Source organism: Pongo abelii, chromosome 17 (genome assembly GCF_028885655.2).
Source record: "Pongo abelii isolate AG06213 chromosome 17, NHGRI_mPonAbe1-v2.0_pri, whole genome shotgun sequence".
Taxonomy (NCBI): Eukaryota; Metazoa; Chordata; class Mammalia; order Primates; family Hominidae; genus Pongo; species Pongo abelii.
Window position 1 is genome coordinate 47,526,222 of NC_072002.2, and position 18,624 is coordinate 47,544,845.

The window sequence follows — 18,624 nt, forward strand, 5'->3', positions numbered from 1 at the left end:
AAGGCAAAGAGGTATGTACAAGGAGCGTCCCTTGGGAGTGATGAGGATACCATTACAGTTCTGGTCACAGGGTCCTTTATAAAATGCAAATAAAAGTAAATTATTTTAAAATTATTTTTTGGCTCTTGAACTATACTTCTTTTGTAAGCTGTGACTCCCATAGGGCATCACATAATTTAAAAACCTTCTGCTTTAAGCTCTCCTCATCAAAAGCAAAGCCAGTGGAGGTCTTTTCCCTGGCAAAACAGAGTATCATTTTACCATGCAAAGTCAATCCTTTATTTTAACTGACAACTAAATAAAGGCTTTGTGTACAAAACTAATAGTAAGATGAATAGAAAAAGCTGACTTTAATTGGCTAAGTGAAGATGCTTTCTAAGAACAACATCTTAGTAGTAGTTGGCTTAAAATTTAAAGAATTACGTATATGTTTTTAAATTAAATTGTTATCTTTTGGAATACTAAAATGTATAGTCAAATTATATGATACAATATTAATATAAAAATAATTAAATTACATTAGTGATTCTAAGTTCACTATCTGAAAAGAAAATGCTCACTAGTTTAAGCATGTTTATATTAAATGTGATATTTTGTAGTTTCAGAGTGTCAGATTGATGATTTGGGGCTAAAACAGTAGACATATGTCAATAGAAGATTCTAGCCATTTAACAAAAGTGTAATCATGCTATTTTTCATTGTTTAATTTTGACTTCTTCCTTCCTTCCTTCCTCCCTCCCTTTCTTCCTTCCTTTCCTCCCTCCCTTCCTGCCTCCTTCCTTCCTTCTTTCCTTCTTCCCTTCCTTCCTTCCTTCATTCCTTCTTTCCTTCCTTTCCTTCTTCCCTTCCTTCCTTCCTTCATTCCTTCCTTCCTTCCTTTCCTTCCTTCCTCCCTCCTTCCCTCCCTTCCTTCCTTCATTTTCTTTCTTCCTGTCTTAGTTTGTTTAGGCTGTTATAACAAAATACCTTAGAATGAGTACTTTATAAACCATAGAAATGTATGTCTTAAAGTTCTAGAGCTAAGCAATCCAAGAACTAGGCAACAACAGATTTGGTGTCTCATGAAGCCTCCCCCTCTGCTTCAGAGATGGTGTCTTCTTCCTTCATACTCATGTGGTAGAAGGGGCAAGCAAGATTCTTGGGGCCTCTCTTATAGGGGCACTAATCCCAACAAGCTCTCATAATCTAATCACCTCTGGCCTAGCCTCTTATTGGGGATTATGTTTCAACATATGAATTTTGGGGGAACACAAACATTCAGACCATAGCAATTCCCCTTTTCCTTCCTTTTCTCCCTCTGTTCTTTCTCGTTTTCTTTCCTTTTTATTTCTTTTCTTCTTCTTCATTTTTTTTTTTGTTTTTAATCTCCAAGTAAAAGGAGACAGCATGGCCATCACAGAAAGCAGTAGACTTCTGCATGAATCCAGTATCAAATTTTCCTTGTATTTATCCTGATTAGGAGCTGTGTCCCTGATAAACTAGACCAGTGAGAAAGATACTGCAAGAGAAAGTAAATGAAAACACAAGGACTGTGTGTGTGTGTGTGTGTGCTTTTATCCCTATTTAGTACAACCAATAAGAAATGAGACACATTCATTTAGAATTAAACTTGCTTGAATAGTTTTCACTGACATACATAAACTGTAAATTCAAAATTAGATTCTGAACTTAAATTCTTACCTCAGTTTCTATTAGTGCATCAAGGGTTTTCTTCCCCTTTTTTCGTAATTTTTTCTTCACTTTTCCCACCTTTCTTCTAATAAGATCTTTCTGATCAATTATATTATTAAGCATCTAGAAGACATTCAGATTTTAAGATGTGCAACATTTGCAACCCAATTATCCTCATTTAGGCCAAATCGTACTTAAGTGACTATTTTAATAACAACAGCATTTATTTTGGCAAATAGAGGGAAAGAACCACCACACACAAATTACAGAAATATACTGTATATCCAAAAATTTCAATATTCTATTTGCACTATGTGAGAAAGCCAAAATCTAATGAATTTTAGTTAAGTAACAAAAATAAATAAGCTTACATAGAAATTATGAATTTTTGTTATAATATTTGTTTTAATCAAAACTAAAACTCCAAATACAAACAGTAAGCAATCACTACCAAAAAGTATGTAAAAACTTATTCTTCCTTACTGTGTGCTAAATTATTAATTCCTATAATTTATTAACTATTAAAATATAATCAAACCAAAAATGATTACTGAACTACAAGAAGATGTAAAACCATGGCTGTTATAAAATAACAGGAAACAAAGATCATTAATCTTTTCTGGAATTCATTATTGTACTCAGACAACCTCACTTAGGCTTTTGATGCAATTAATAAATTTCTATCATTAAGGTAAGGGGGAGCCATCATTAAAATCATTTATCCCACTAGATGTTTGTACTGGTTATACATTCTTTGCAGGAGCATGATGATAGCATTTAGAAGCCCTAAATATAGTGGTACTCGGAATTTGTTGTTTCCATGCTTCACGACCTTATACACGTTGCTCAGGCTCTTTAAGCACAAGTTTTCTCAAGTCTTTGATATCAGTAAACTCCCTCTTGCTTATTTCATAGGAAGGCTTTGAAGCTCAAAATAAACTTTTCAAAAAGAAACACTTTTTAAATCACAATTTTAAGAAATAAAGACATTTTGAAAATTATCAAAGACTAAAAAAATAAAGTTACATTATTATTTGCAAAGGAAAAAAAGTTCTGGTGCCAAAATGGCTCGAATAAATATATGTACGGCCTCCCTGCAGGGAAGGACAAGAATGTATAACTCGCCACACCCTCTAGTTCTCCAAAAGACTAATGACAGGATTAATACATATTTTTCGACTAAATTTTTCTTTGGGAAGGGCTACTGATATCAGTTACTGCCATAAACTTGTAATTTTGAAAATATTTTATCAACATTTGCTTTATTTTTCATCCTAGCTGTCTAAACATCTACATGCATCAAAAATTTACCATGAAAATGTCAGGATCCCTTACATTTTATATGCAAATAAGCACAACTTTAGCATTTCATTAAGAAGGAGTGAAGACTTTGAATTAAGTTTAACATAATGAATGTTCACACCAGATAAGTCACTACTCATGCACTTGAAACCTGCTTTTCCCAAGTACCCTCTAAGACTATGGGGTTCTAGATAATAGCATTAATGGTCTTGCTATAGAGTTTCACTGCAGATCAAGTTGTGTGGTCCTGAAATAGTTACTTAGTTTGCCCCTATGTGAAATCATAATTTTCCAAATAATAATGTAAAATCACATGCGTAACTTACTAACGTATATATTTCTGCACATTAATTTTTGGATTAATTAAATACTTACAACAGAATGTTCTTTGTAGAGAGTTCTGATTCTTTCAGCTTCATCTTCTAGTTGAAGCAGAGGTTCCTGTAGTTCTGCCAGTGATATGGCACATATTGCTCTATTTTTTAGAAGCTCTTTCCGCTCAAGTGCCTGGACTTCGTAAATGGAATATAGTTTTTTCTGCCAGCAAAGATTTTAAATGATTCATTCAGTTATTAACTTAAACATTTATTGAGCCTCTTATTCAGTGACAGGCAGTAATATTTGTTTTTATTTGAAAATCAAATAATGCAATAAATGTCACTGTAAAAAATGGATATGAATGTAATATATATTACATATATTACATTTATTATAATATCCAAAAGTCTCATGTATATAATATAATATAATATAATATTATACTTTTTTTTTATTTTTTGAGGCAGAGTCTTGCTCTGTCACCCAGCCTGGAGTTCACTGGCATCATCTCTGTTCACTGCAACCTCTACCTCCCAAGTACAAGCGATTCTTCTGCCACAGCCTTCTCAGTAGCTGGAATTACAGGCGTGTACCATATCCGGCTAATTTTTGTATTTTTAATAGAGAAGGGGTTTTGCCATGTTGGCCAGGCTGGTCTTGAAAGGCTGACCTCAAGCGATCCACCCGCCTTGGCCTCCCAAAGTGCTGGGATTACAGGCATGAACCACCACACCCTGCCGAATGTAGTATATTTAAAGATAACACAGTTATTGTTAGAAGGAATGAGAGAAACACTTTAATAGACAATAAAAATCAAACATTTAAAAAAATATTTCCCAGCCCAAAATGTCAAAATCAATCATTCTTAAGTAAGGATTGGAGGACACCAAGTTAGAGAACACTAATAACACATCCTGGAATATATGCAAGTACTGTAATATAAGACAAAACCAACTAACAGGTCTTTCCAGTTAGACACTTAGAAATAAAACATGTATGGAAATAAATTAGGAAATTTAGTGTTTTGAAACATATAGAAGCAAACACTGCTTCTATGTTTGAAAATGCCAAATTTCATAACAGAAAAAAAATTACAAAATTTAGGTTTGCTTCGAAGAGAAGCAGAGGTGTAGATCATCTCAAAAAACACTGTTTGGGCAGTGCATGGTGGCTCACGCCTGTAATCCCAGCACTTTGGGAGACTGAGGCAGGTGGACTACCTGAGGTCAGGAGTTCGAGACCAGCCTGACCAAAATGGAGAAACCCTGTCTCTACTAAAAATACAAAATTAGCCGTAATCCCAGCTACTCAGGAGGCTGAGGCAGGAGAATCACTTGAACCTGGGAGGCAGGTTGTGGCGAGCCGAGATCGCGCCACTGCACTCCAGCCTGGCGACAGAGCAAGACTCTTTCTCAATAAAACAAAAACAGAAACCCACCAACAAACAAAAACACTGAAACTGTTTTGACTCTTGTTTTTTTTTCTTATAATAACAACACTAATTTCAAATACGTATGTATTTCTAAAGGGGAGGAATTCTAGAAACATGGCATGGATCAAAAAACCCAATCTGGATTCCAAAGGATATGCAGGTGGTAGATAAAGATTTTAAAAATTCAAGTTGATTTTGCCAGCTTACATGCCTTATTTTCAAAATCTTTATATGGAAGTATCATAGCATATTTTTCTTTCAGGGTTAAATAAAGAAATCCAAGTGAAAGACACTAAGAGTAAAGAAAACATAACATCATCACAAAGCAAACTAAAGAGTCAGACACTTAAAAATAAGATCCCACTGCCCTTTTACTAGACTGGCAGAAATTCCCATTAAGCCACAAAATGAGATATGTGTATGGGAGGTCAATTTCTTTATGCATGATCAGACACTGCTGGTTGTACACAGAGGGCAACTGTCATCAGCTAAGGAGAGAAAACTGCTGGCTTGCAAACCAAGTAGTGACAAGATGCCTCATTACGGCAAATTTAAAATGCTAAGTAAAATGCAAATTAAAGGAAGAATAAAATATTAAAACCAAATTAGTATTACCTGAAGCACCATTCCAGCAGCCACTTCACCTTGAGTGAGTTTTTTCAGGAATTCTTCTCTACCCTATAAGTTAGGAAATTTTTTAAATGAGGATTTTCTTCATAAAACATCAAAAACATGTTTAAAAACAATTGCTAATATAAGATACATTTTTAATGTTTCAATATAGAGTAAAATATTAATTATAACTTATTATATGTATTTTTAAAATCCTGGTGTTATTCGAGGTAAAGTAATTAAGTAGTACAGCACCAGGAATTAGACTACAAAATTTCAATCTTTTCAGTTTGCATTTTATAGTCCTAAACTTAAAAATTCAAAGTAATGAGAAAGTGAAACAAGGTAGTCATCAATTTCTCCTTTTAGAAACTATCAGTTTGTTTTTAATATTACTTTCTGGAATAAACACAATCAACTTTCAAAACAAGATAGATGTGAGTCAAGTGTGAAGTGTGCAAAATAAGAGCAGACTCTCCATTTAGCTACAACAATTCCTTTTTTTTTTTTTTTTTTAAATCATACCTTTCAAGTTTGTAGGGGAAAAATTTGGAAAAATCTTTTCTTTGCTACCTGGAAAAATTGTTGTAAATTGTTCATAGACTTGCTTTAAATTATCACACAAAACCAGAACTGGAAGTAGTTCATAAGGTTCCTTCTGTCTTAAAATTACATCTTGGAACCCCTGATTTGAGGGAGGAGTTGGCTGGGATTTAGGCTGTCCTCCAGATTCAAAAGATATAAGTATGTGTGTGTGTTTATATATATATATACTATATATATGTAAACATATATATAAACTATATATATAAACTATATATATATATATATATATATAGTTTTTCAAGGAAGAACAATAAAAATTCAGAAATGTCTCTGATACCCCTACTTCAATACTGAATCCCTCATCATATCCCAGAGTCTACAGAGACAATACAAAGAAACAAGCCAGTAGGCCTCTGCTCTAACACTTCCTCTACTCAATATAGCAAACCAGCAAAATTATGTTCACCTCAAGCAAAAGAATAATTCCAAAGAAGGAAACATGAAGGTGGTAAATAAACCAGTAACTTTGATATATCATTTTACTTAAGGATATATCTACATCTAAAATGAATTTATGCAACAATACATTTTGATAATTTTAAATAAATTAGCAATCTCTTCTAACATGATAGCAGATACAGCACAGTTTTTCAGTTTGTTTATTATTTAATAGAAATGGAACAAAATTTAAAATGGCTTTGTAGACTGGAGAAAAATATATCATATTCCAAAATAGCTAGATTTGACCTTTGTCTGAAACTAATTGAAAAATATGTATGTATGGGCATGTGTGCTTTTGTTGTGTTTCATGTGTTGGAGAAAAGACTTGGTGAATGAGGAGAAGCTGAAGAAACCAGCAACTCTTAGATTATGCAAAACCTTCCAGGTACATAATAAAATTAGTGAAGAATGGTAAGCAAAGTGTGTGTTTTAGATCATTCTGGCTACAATATGGATTGATTCATTTGTGTTTCCTTAATATTCACTCATCCATTCATTCTTTGAAGCTTTTTTGTTTGTTTTTTTAATTGTCAACTAGTGAGAAAGCAAGTTATTATTGAAATGAATTCAAGTCACTTAAATTGGAGAAATTAATATTGTTTGAAAAGAATTTGTGGATGTATGGCTTGGAAAGAACTGCAGGCAGTATATGAGAAATTTAAATAGATAAGAAGTCTGAAGCTGCAAGAATAAGACACTTGTATTTCTCTGAAAAGAACAAAGATACTACATTTGAAATCTGTGTACAAAACCAACTCAGCCTGTTACCAGTGGACAAATTTGTACACTGCATGGGCAAAACATCTGGAGCTTCTGTCTAGCATCTCAAAGAACTTTACCAAGCTCCGTTTTCTACCATGCCCCCAAACCTCTGTGATCCAGACAGCCAGATTAAATGACCAGTCACCAGGAGAGAAAGTATTTATCACTGGCTGGGCTGCCAATTGCATACTTAACACAAGAGCCAACGCCACAGGGAGTGTTTCCAGGCAGATGCTCAAGGCCTTCCTATGAGACTGTCCTCTTTACAGAAAATCGTCTACCCAAAGGACTGGGAAAATGCCAGGAGGCTAGACCGTTTCTGAGAGAACTACTGAATACTTCCAAAACACCATAGAGTACCCCAAAGACTGATATAGGGAGAGTTCTGATGGTCAAAGGCCTTAGATTACAGGTCCAACATCTGAGAGAGGGGATTTATTTGTTTTCCCATCCTATTATCACAGGCATTGTTCCCTGTAAAGCTGACTCTAGAGTTAAGTTTAGTGTATAGGATACTTATTAAGGAGCATATTTGGAATCAACTCCTGTGGACAGGAGAGGAATGAAGCAGGATTGGACAGAGACATAGGCTGAGCTGCAATACAACCCCAACAAGAACCTCGATCAACCCCACAGCAAACCATGAGCAATAACGGACCATCAGATTTGCCCCAAGTTGGACTAAGGTAGCAAGGCTATCATTCTATTTTTATTGGTCATTAAATGTGAGCTACCCCAGCAACGGGAATGACCTTAAGCAAAGTGACTGAGAAGATTCCTGAAGGAGAATATGGGCAGTTACATTCACATAACAATATAAATGCCATGGGTTCCCTCAATGATAAAACTACCATTTTTACTACTTCTAGTAATGATGGCTAAGATACATTATATGCTTTCTGGTAGAATTATCTTGTCTTAACTTTACAATGAAATCTATAAAATAGTTATGATTGTCCCTTTTGCACATAGGAAAACTGACAGAAAGATTACATAAATTGACCAAGCACACAAAACTGGCAATTGATGGAACCAGGATACTAATTTACACAATGTGACCGAGAGCATCTCAGTGACACCCAGATATGTAGGAACCCTCAAAGTTATAGGAATATTTAATGTAGAGCCTTCTGACTCTCATATGCCCCTTTTCTTGTAGGGCCTCCTTTAACATGAGGCTTTCCAGGCAAATGGGACACTTCTTTGAATTCTGAATCTTAGCCACCTATAGTTAAGATTGAAGAACCAAGACTTTGGGTGAAAGGGTTCCAATTAGCTAGTGATGCCATAGTTGTTTCTAAAATGAAATCTGCTAGAAACTTATGGGCTCCTGGGGAGATACTACCTTTCATTATTCAACATGAATTATGTAGCTGCTGAGAAAAAGCCAGGGTTAAATGAGTTCAAATTACCAAGAGGAAAATTGTCACAAGAACTATAGTGTGGTCTGCTTAGTGAAATACTGATTGCCTACATTGGGCAAAATCCTCCAACCTAAGGCTATTTTATAATAACATGTTGAATAGCTCATGCAATTTACTGAATGCCATACTGAGAGGGAAAAACAGAATGGCTGTATGAGTGCTCAAAGTATGGTCTCCACTAAATATGAATCACTTTCACATCATGGTAAAGCTGAAAAACTGTAAGTGGAACCACATTATCTCAGAGGCTGCATGTGTGTGTGTGTGTAAGTTAATTATCATATCCATTAGTGAAATAGCTATTATCCACTTTCAAATATGATAAAACTGAGGTCTAAGGTCATGGAATTTGTCACAGGACCAGTCTTCAAACATGTATCAGCACCAGGACTGCCTGCCACTAGAGCCTGGACACATTCTACAGCTCTTCACAGTAAGCTCCCTCCTCTATCTCCTTGGCTGCTAGCACTTTGTCTGTTATATAATATTTGCCAAATGAATAATTTATTGAGCAAATGGGTTTATGATTAACAAACAAGCTTGCTTTTGATCTCTAGGTTGGGGAATTAAACTGTAAAAGTTCCAGATTCTTTCAAATTAAAAAAAAGATTTTTAAAAAAAATCTTTATATGAGGAGAAGCTCAGGGCCCATTACAATGTCACAATCACATTTATATATAGCATCTTTAAGATGGATGATACAACAAGGCCTTTGAGATGTTTTTCCTGAGATGTGGAGAGATGGGAGAGGTGGTAGAAAAGACAGTGAGGTTGATTCTGACTTAGGATTGCATGCAACATATATTCCTAAAGTATAAATACCTGAAAAAGCACTGAAGGAAGACTGCCTTCTCCAGAAACGTGGCCTGTGGCCCAGCTTGTGCTAAACATTAAAGTTCTTCAAATTGCCAATTCATTGTAAAGGGAACAAAAGCCCAGAAGAATTGCCACTTAGCAACTATTCCAATAATGGATTCTACTAAGGATCACTGATAGATTCTAAATCCACTGGGTGAAATGTGTTGGGAAAAAATAGCCATGTATTCTTAAATATCACTCAATTGATTACTTATTAATTACAATGGGGAAATGAATACATTTCTTGACCATAACTTTAACCAACTGATCAAACTTAATATCACTGATGAGACAAACATAGACCATGTGCTTGTGGACACAATATTATATATTATAATTATGTTATATTCCTCCCAGATGTGTTTAACTTGTATCTAATTATGAAGAAACAAAAGGATAAATCCATATTGAGAGAAATCCTGCAAAGTAACTGGCCTAGACAAAAATGTAACGTAGTGAAAGACAACTTTTTAAAAAAATGTAGAGACTTTTTAAGATTAAAAGAGACTCAAAAGTTATAACAGATAAATACAACGCATGGGGCTCAATGACATATACCAACCAATTGAAATAGAGAAATTTGCATGTAGACTATGCATTTGTGCTCATTATCTAATTATTGCCTCTTAGCTCCAAATCTACTGTTTTTAACTCTGATCTGTGATAATGGAGGTGGATCCTGTGAGCAGTTTCCTTTTGCAGTTTTACTTTTGGAGTAAAGCTAGGGTTTATCAACAGAGGGCAAGGGACAGGCAGGCAGAGCTGCAGCAGCAAGGGGCCCTGTGTCCTGGTTCCTTGTTCCAGTGGACCATTGCTATTTTCTCCATTCTCCTGCAGAACTGCCACCAGCTGGTGTGTGGGGAGGTTCTCTGCCCACAAACTCCATTCCACCTCCATCAAGTCTCTTCAGCAACTCGCAGATAGCTGCTGCTGAACCCTGTGTTGAGACACAACCCTACCCTCTCCAATAAAGCTTCACTCTGCTTGGGAGAAAGCAGCCTCTTCCATGCTTGTTCCTTCTTAGGGTGCTTTCTCTCAGCCCTCCAGGCACTGGCTGCTGCCTACGTTTGCTATTCCTGTGTTCTTTAGAACAGAGATGGCAAACTTTTTTTGTAAAGGGCCAGATAGTAAATATTTTAAGCTTTGCAGGTCATAAGGTCTCTGTCACAACAACTCAATTCTGGTTTTGGAGAAAAGGAATAAAAGAGATCAAAGGATCACTTTGAAGAGCTTGGAAGAAGCCTGGAGCAAAGGAAGTGACAATATCTCAGCAGCTGGAAAGAGGGCACATTCAACAGTCACCTTTGACCGGCAGCCTGGTTTTAGCAGTCACAAACCAGAAGGTGGCAGCAGAGAGCTACACTGCTGGAATAGATTCCTGTACTAGGACAAAAGATAGCTGAAAGCAGGATGAACAGTCAATACTGAGTCCGGAAACCCACATTCAAAGAGAAACAGGGAGCAACACTACATAAACAGATCTAACATCAGAATCAAAGAAATGGCTTCAGTTTAATTTCCAGTGACAGAGAAGCACTAAGAGCAAAGTTAGAGAATTTATGTAAGGTTTGAGATCAGGAAAGGAAGATGGATACTCTAAAGAATTACAATCTTAGAGCAAAATTTGAGATATGTTTAAGTGACTATGGGCTGGACTGAATTAGTGGGACCAGGTATTTCTGGCTATGGTTGTGCATTATTAGGAAACATTTTGGTGGCCAGGACCCTAACAGAAAGTATAGGTGGCAGCCCAACCTGGTTCTATCTGAAAATAGGACATGACACTATTTTATCTTTCTTTTTGTACAAAAGTATATGTGTTTTTGGTGAAATATTTTAAATTACAAAAAGAAATAATACAAATATTCAAATCCACAGATACACGTTTTGACTTTTTGGTGTCATTTCTTTTTTAGGTCCTGAATTTAAAGTTATTATCTCTGGTAGAGTCAGTCTAACAAGATCTTTCTCATCTACTACAAAAGCAGAAGTCTCATTAATTTTTAAAAATTCTACATTGAATGAATTTATAATTTATCTTAATACTCATATATTTAAACACTATTCTATTATTGAGAAATTTGTATATTTAAAATTTCCTATATGTTACTAGTATATATTCATGGTTTCCATAAACATTTATTGAGTATCTGTATAAGCACTGTTTAAGCACTGGAATGCAGCAGTGTATACAAAATAAATAATTATTGTTGACCTCATGAACCGTGTTTTCAGTGGCTGTTACGTTTAACTGTTAATAAACATCCTTAAACCTGCATCTCTGTTGGCTTTGTTCTTGGTTACTTTCTTAAAGTTGTATTTTTAGAAATAATGTTACTGAGTTACAGATTATGAATGTTAGGTTCTTTACACCTATTGATGAATTGCTTTCCAGGAAAGCTCTAATTTACACTGAATTGGATACTTGAGCACATATGAGTTGTTATAGCAAAATATCTTTACCAGTATCAAATATCAGTTTTTATATATGTAAAATTGGGATAACACTTTTTTTCATAAAGTAAGTATGGGAGGTAAAAGAAGAAAATGTATATAAAGTAATATGCTTAAGGCATCACTCATATTAAGTACTCAACAAATAACTATCATTATATTCAACGTGTTGTTTAGAACCCACGCATTTATCACAATTACTGGGAGACAGACTTAAGAGTAAAATATGTAGGTAAGTTGTTAAAGATTGTTTTTTTTTAATCCTGAACAACAAAGGTAGCCTCACGCTATAGGAGTATTTTTATGCTACTTATCCCTAATACCTTTAATAATTTATTATTTGTCAGGCTCCAGGTTGAATGTTTTATATACAATATTATGTATTTATCACCCAAAGGTACCATATAGATACTGTTATATTTATTTAACAGATGAGAAACCTAGACTAAGAAAAGTTAAGTATATTTTTAATATTCTTAGAGCAAATAATTAGTATAACCAAGATTTGAATTAAGAAACATCTGACTCTAAAGTCCATGCTCTTTCAATTGAACCACATTTCCTTTGGAACAGGAAGAAGAAAAGTAGAAACAAAGTTCAGATAATTAAACGGAAATACTGAAAAGTCAACTTGCCATCCAATTTCTGACAAGCAAAGTACTAACCCAGTAGAATGGAGAAGGAAATCATGTTCCCATATGATATTTACAGCAAGCCAAATAGTTTTATTATATTCTCAAATGTTTTGTACTATCAATATCCATAAATGTTCAATGCTTTATTTCTATCACATTTTCATGTTTATTTACTTCCTCAAATGTGTCAGGAAAAATGAACTTTTCTGATGCTTGACTAAGGGGTTACTTAGCAGCCATTGTGGGACTTTAATCCTGCTATACCTTCACACTATTTCTGTTTTCCTTGTATTCTCCTTCCCTTTTTCCCAGCAACCATTTCCCACTAATACAGATTACACATTCCCAATATTATGATTAATAGCAGACTCCTTTTCATTCAATTTTGGCAAAGTATTCTGCCTATGAATGTAGTGGAAAAGAATCTTAGTAAACGAAGACCAATGAAACAAGCAAAAAAATACCAGATCAAAGTTATAAATATGGAACAGAGAGCGATAAGGAAGTGATTATCCTAGAAATGTTCAGCATAAATAACTGAGCTTCTAAGCAGCTTAACTCAGAGAGAAATAAGAAAGTGTAGGGAACTCTTAATTATTAATTAAAAAGAAATAAATTTTATCAAGAAAAAACAACTTTTTTAGTTTGGAAATGTAAGGTCAATTACTTCTGTAGGTTTTTTTTTTAGCATACTGACAATATGACTAACTCCCTTATTAGTTTGAAAAACCAAGAAACAATGGTCAATCTTAGCCATTACTTTTACCAACCTTTATTAAAAGCCAAGGATGTGATAGCAATTCATAACTCAATAAAAGCTATTACATGTGGGACAAGAGTAATATGCTCCAGATTCGACATGCTATAAGGCATAAACCCTTTGGGATAAAAATTAATGAATTAATAGAATGTTCATTTTATAACTACTTAAAAATATTATCAGTCTTGTCTGGAATTCTTATAGAAGTTGCATGGTGCATAAATCAAGCTTTAGTTTATTAGAGCTGTTTTGTTCTGTTGATTGAACTAAAGATGCTCTAAGTACTAGCAGAAATTATGCCCTCCAAGAAACTTTTGAGAAGGTTCTGACTTTTATTTTACTCAAAGGATGGGCCTATAAACCTTGTCTCAGAGGTGAACAAATAGTAGTTGAAGGGAGGTCTGAGAACATAAAGAACAGTTTGAGATTAGTTAAAATATCTGAAAAAGCGCTCAAGGCAAGTCATAGACTTCTAAAGTTATACACCAGATTACTGTGGACTGGAACTTTCTAAGGACTCGACACACTGTCTTTTTCTAGCATTGAAAACGACCCCCATCCCCAGTATGATTATTTTGAAGCTTTCAGCTTAACTGAATCTTTGTTGGTCAGAATGTAAGTCTAATATGTCCTGGTCCCTAAACTCTACACAGTCACCTAAAAGCTTACCTTGTAAAAACCCCTTTACTCCCAAAATGAATGTGTTAATAACAACTGCACAGTTTTGTGAATGTTAAATTAATTAGCATGTATAAGGGGTTTTTCATAAAATAGGCTTGAAGAAAACTCTTTATGTCTACTTTATTCCTTCCTTTTTACTAAGTTTCCACTTAGTTCTAGCACTATGATTCTAACCTGGAACCAGAGGGACCTGATGTTCTCACTTTTCCACAGGAATTCCATTATATTCAAGCAAAAAAACCCTTCGAGATTATGTGGCTTGCATAGAAGATTTCAGCTGGAGGGCTAGGAAGTACTTAACAACTTGTGAAAGCTCTCAAAATTTTTGGTTGCAATGTCACATTCTTTAGACAATTCTAGATGGTTTTCTGTTCATTCCATCAACACTATAATTGAATACATATTACTATTAAATTGACTTATTCCCTATCCCAATTGGCTAATTCTATTTTGACACTTGGCCAAACACCTCTTTTCTGAACAGGTCAGTTACTGGAATTGAAACTATGGAAAAACTGGGACAAATCATTTGTAATAGCTGAAAAATTAGAGAAAGTGCTAGACATACTTCTTGTTCAGGATTGCTTCTACTCTAAGACTGCCTAAAATTTATCTGGCATTTTACAGATGCATTAACTTGAGAGAACATAATTCATAAATTCTACCTCTAGAGTTTCAAAAGCCTATTTCTTGGAGCTACCCTAGAAGTGATATTGCTATAATTAATTTCTAGATGATGGATTAAAGATTAATTTCAGGCCAGGCTCAACAAATATAGAAAGTTACTTAAAAGGAAAACATAATTCTCAGATTTAGAGTGTTCTAAAGATTTTCATGAATCAGTCCATGAAAGATAATAGGGTAATTACACAGGCAAAAATTACAAACTTGAATTACTATAAACCTGAATTATCTAAGGAAAATCTAGAAATTTATTTTGAAGTTATTTTGAACTCTGAAGCAGATATGTATGTGTATATTATAGAAGTTTTTAATGCCGTATATATTCAGGCTCAGAAATTAGCAGGAGTGATTAATCATTGGGAATGGTTTCTTAAGTGGACCAGTTTCTTTCTGTTGCTTCTTTCCAGTGGTCAATCAGCTCCCATGAGGTAAGGAAACAACATGATGAATACTTTCTTTAATTTTGCATGAATAAAGAGAGAAGGGAGAGTGACGTCAACAAGATGGCTCACTAGAAGTGCCTGGAGTTCATCTGCACCCCAAAAAGAACCAAAGCAACAAATAAATAGTGAAGATTTGAATGCAGTGTCAAAGAGAGAATGCTGGAGTGGAGCAGGGGAGTGGAGAGGCAACTGTGGTAATTGGAAGTCCAAGAGAACAGCATGAAGGCACCTGGCCTCTGCAGCTCCATCTCCTGTTCCTGAATCAGATGGGCCCAAAACTAGGGGCAACTTCCCTTTGCAGGAAAAAGGTAAACAGAAGAACCTCATCAGCCCCCACTGCCACTGTAAATACCTACAGTATTTACTACAAGATAATTCCATAGTTCTCATAAGCCCTGAGCCCAGTTTGGAGAGCTGCTGAAAATTTATACTGTTGCATTGCTTCAAATTAGAAGAACAACTTATGCACTCCCCCAACTCCCACCCACCTCCTGTGAGCCAAGCTGCTGCAGCACAGCACTGTCTTGATACCAAAGCCACCTCTAGAGTGTACCCTTCTCTGGAGGCCAGTAGCCACTGCACCTCTGCAGCAATGGCGCTCCATCTTCATTCCAAGCCCAGTGGCTACACTCTACAACCCTAGCTGTGTGGAGCCTGGGTCAAGGATTGGCTGTGACTCTGGTCCTGCACATCATGGAAACCAACCCCTCCAAGCCCAGCACTTCCATCTAGGAAAGGATCTGAGTCCCACCCAGGACAAACCCACCCTTGAACCAGCCAAACTAGTGCATGTCCACCCCTGAGTAGAAAAGGTCCCTGAGCCAATAAACAGCTGGCCTGCCCCTAGGCCAGCCAAGAAACCATACAGCCATGTCAGAGGCTTGAGAAACAGCTCCATGGGCTTCCACAGAAAACATGCTGCCAGGCCAGCTGATCAGCTTTGTGCCCATGTCAACTCGATGAACAGCCTCTTGAGTCTCCCCTCCCCCTGGCTGAAATGCCCCCCATACCAACCAAGCATCTGCGTGCCCATGTTCTAGGCCTGAGAAACAACACCAAGGGCCATCTCTAGCAAACACAACTCCAGGCCAGTGAGGAAACCATATGGCCATGTGCTGGGCATGAGAAACAGCCCCACAGGCCACCCCTGACAGACATGCCTCTAGGCTGGCCAAGTGGCTGTAAGCCTGGTCCCAAGCCTGAAAAAAACAAAAAAACAAACAAAAATAAAACATGGGTTGCCCTGAAGACACACCTGAAGGCAGCTGAGCAACTACATGCCCATACTTCCAGGCAGAGTAACAGCCCTGTGGCCCCAACCCCAGTGAGCCAGACCCTAAGTTAGCCGACCCATCATGTGTACACATGTGTCCCTGATCTGAGAAACAGCCCAGTGAGTCCACTCTTAACAAAGTCACACCACCACAGATTCTCTCAGCTTAGGCAAGTGAGACACTTGCAAATGTCACTAGCATAGATTACAGCTGAAGAAACTACATAGAGACTACATTACTGTATCCACCTGGGACTAAATACAATAAACTCTAAAAAACTGATACCCCAAGACTCATCAACATGAATAAGTTTCCCTACATAACATACCCCATAAAATCGGAAGAGCCAACTGTCCCACCAGATGCATAGATACCAACATAAGGAAACAATAAACATGAAAAAGCAAGGAAAAATGACACCTTCAAAGGAAGACAATAATTTTCCAGTAACATACCCCAATAATAAAGAAATATACAAAATGCCAGAAAAAGAATTCAAAATAATAATCATAAGGAAACTCAGAGAGATACAAGAGAATACAGATAGTTCAATAAAATCAGGAAACAATTTATGATTTGAATGAGAAATCCAACAAAGATATAGACATTATTAAAAAAGAACCAAACAGAATACTAGAGCTGAATAATTTGGTAAATGAAATTAAAAAAATAGAATCAAGAGCTTCAATAATAGACTAGTACAAGAAGAAGGCAGAATTTATGAACCCGAAGACAAGTCTTTTGAAATAACAAGGCAGAGGAAAACAATGAAAAGAATGACACCATTAATGGGACAGCATAAATGAACATACATTTGTATTATGGGCATTCCAGAAGAAGAAAACAGAAAGATGTAGAAAACATGTTTAATGAAATAATAGGTGAACGCTTCCAAAGTCATGAGAGAGAGATGGACATCTAGATCCAGGAAGCTGAAATAATGCCAAATAGATTCAACATAACAGGTCCTGTCATAGGCACACTACAGTCACATTGTCCAAAGTCAAAGACAGAACAAATTTAAAAACAGCAAGAGAAAAGCATCATCACATATAAGAATTTGCTATAAGACTAACAGTGGATTTGCCAGGAGAAACCTCACAAATCCGGAGATAATGGGATGGTATATTCAAAAGCTTAAAGAAAAAACTGCCAGCCAAGAATATTCTACCCAGCAAAGCTATCATTTCGAAATGAAAAAGAAAAGTATTCTACAGAAAGGAAAACCTAAGGAAATTCATCACCACTAGATAGGCCTTAAAAGAAATGTCCAATAGGTTTTACATCTGGTGGTGAAAAAGACAATAACTATCAGGAAAACATGTAAAACTATAAAACTCACTGGCAGAGCCAATATACACCGTAGAAAGAGAAAAGAGTCAAACCTTATTACTACACAAAACCACCCAATCACAAAAATAAACAGTAAGAGATGAAGTAAGAAACATAGGACATACAAAACAACCAGAAAACAATCACTAACATGACAGGATTAATTCCTCATTTATCAATAATAACCTTGAAAATAAACAAATTAAATCCCTCATTTAAAAGATATAGACCAATTGGATTGACTAAAAAAGACCCAACTATATGCTGCCTACAGGAAACTTACTTCGCTAACCTGTAATGACACATAGACTGAAAGTGACGTGATTAAAAAAAAAAAAAGATTTCACACAAACAGAAACCAAAAGTGAGCAAGAATAGCTGTACTTATATCAGACAAATCAGACTTCAAATGAAAAACTGTAAAAAGAGACAAAGGAAAACATATACTAAAAAAGATTAATTCAATAAGAGAAAATTTGTAAACACATACATGCATATATATACCTAATGCCAGAGCACCCAGATATATAAAGCAACTGTTATTAGATCTAAAGAGAGATTGATCTAATACATTAATAGTTGTGGATGTTAACACCCTACTCTCAGCACTGGACAGACCATCTAGACAAAAACCCAACAAAGAAATATGGGATCTAAATAGCACCATTGACCAAATGGACCTAACAGATATTTAGAGAATGTTTAGAGCTATTTCAATATTTAGAGAACATTTCATTGAACAGCTGAAGAATACATTCTTTTCATCAGCACATGAAACATTCTCCAGGATTAACCATATGTTTAGACACAAAAAATCTTAAAACATTTTTAAAATTAAAATTAAAATTATATCAAGTATCTTCTCTGACTGCTTACATGAAAACTAGAAATTGATAATAAGTAGAAGATTAAAACTATACAAATCTATGGCATTT

General features: G+C 35.5%; 1 protein-coding gene across 7 annotated transcripts in view; it reads right to left on the reverse strand.

Annotated features, from left to right (window-relative positions):
* The window catches only part of CCDC178 (coiled-coil domain containing 178), a 516,828-nt gene that overhangs the window by 288,448 nt on the left and 209,756 nt on the right, over positions 1-18,624 (reverse strand). For all 7 annotated transcript variants that reach the window (XM_054537776.2, XM_054537781.2, XM_054537780.2 and 4 more), the window contains 3 exons: positions 5,339-5,401; positions 3,349-3,510; positions 1,681-1,794 (listed from right to left, as the gene is read on the reverse strand). In XM_054537776.2, coding sequence (XP_054393751.1) covers positions 1,681-1,794; positions 3,349-3,510; positions 5,339-5,401 — 339 coding nt within the window. The remainder of the gene's footprint in view (positions 1-1,680; positions 1,795-3,348; positions 3,511-5,338; positions 5,402-18,624) is intronic.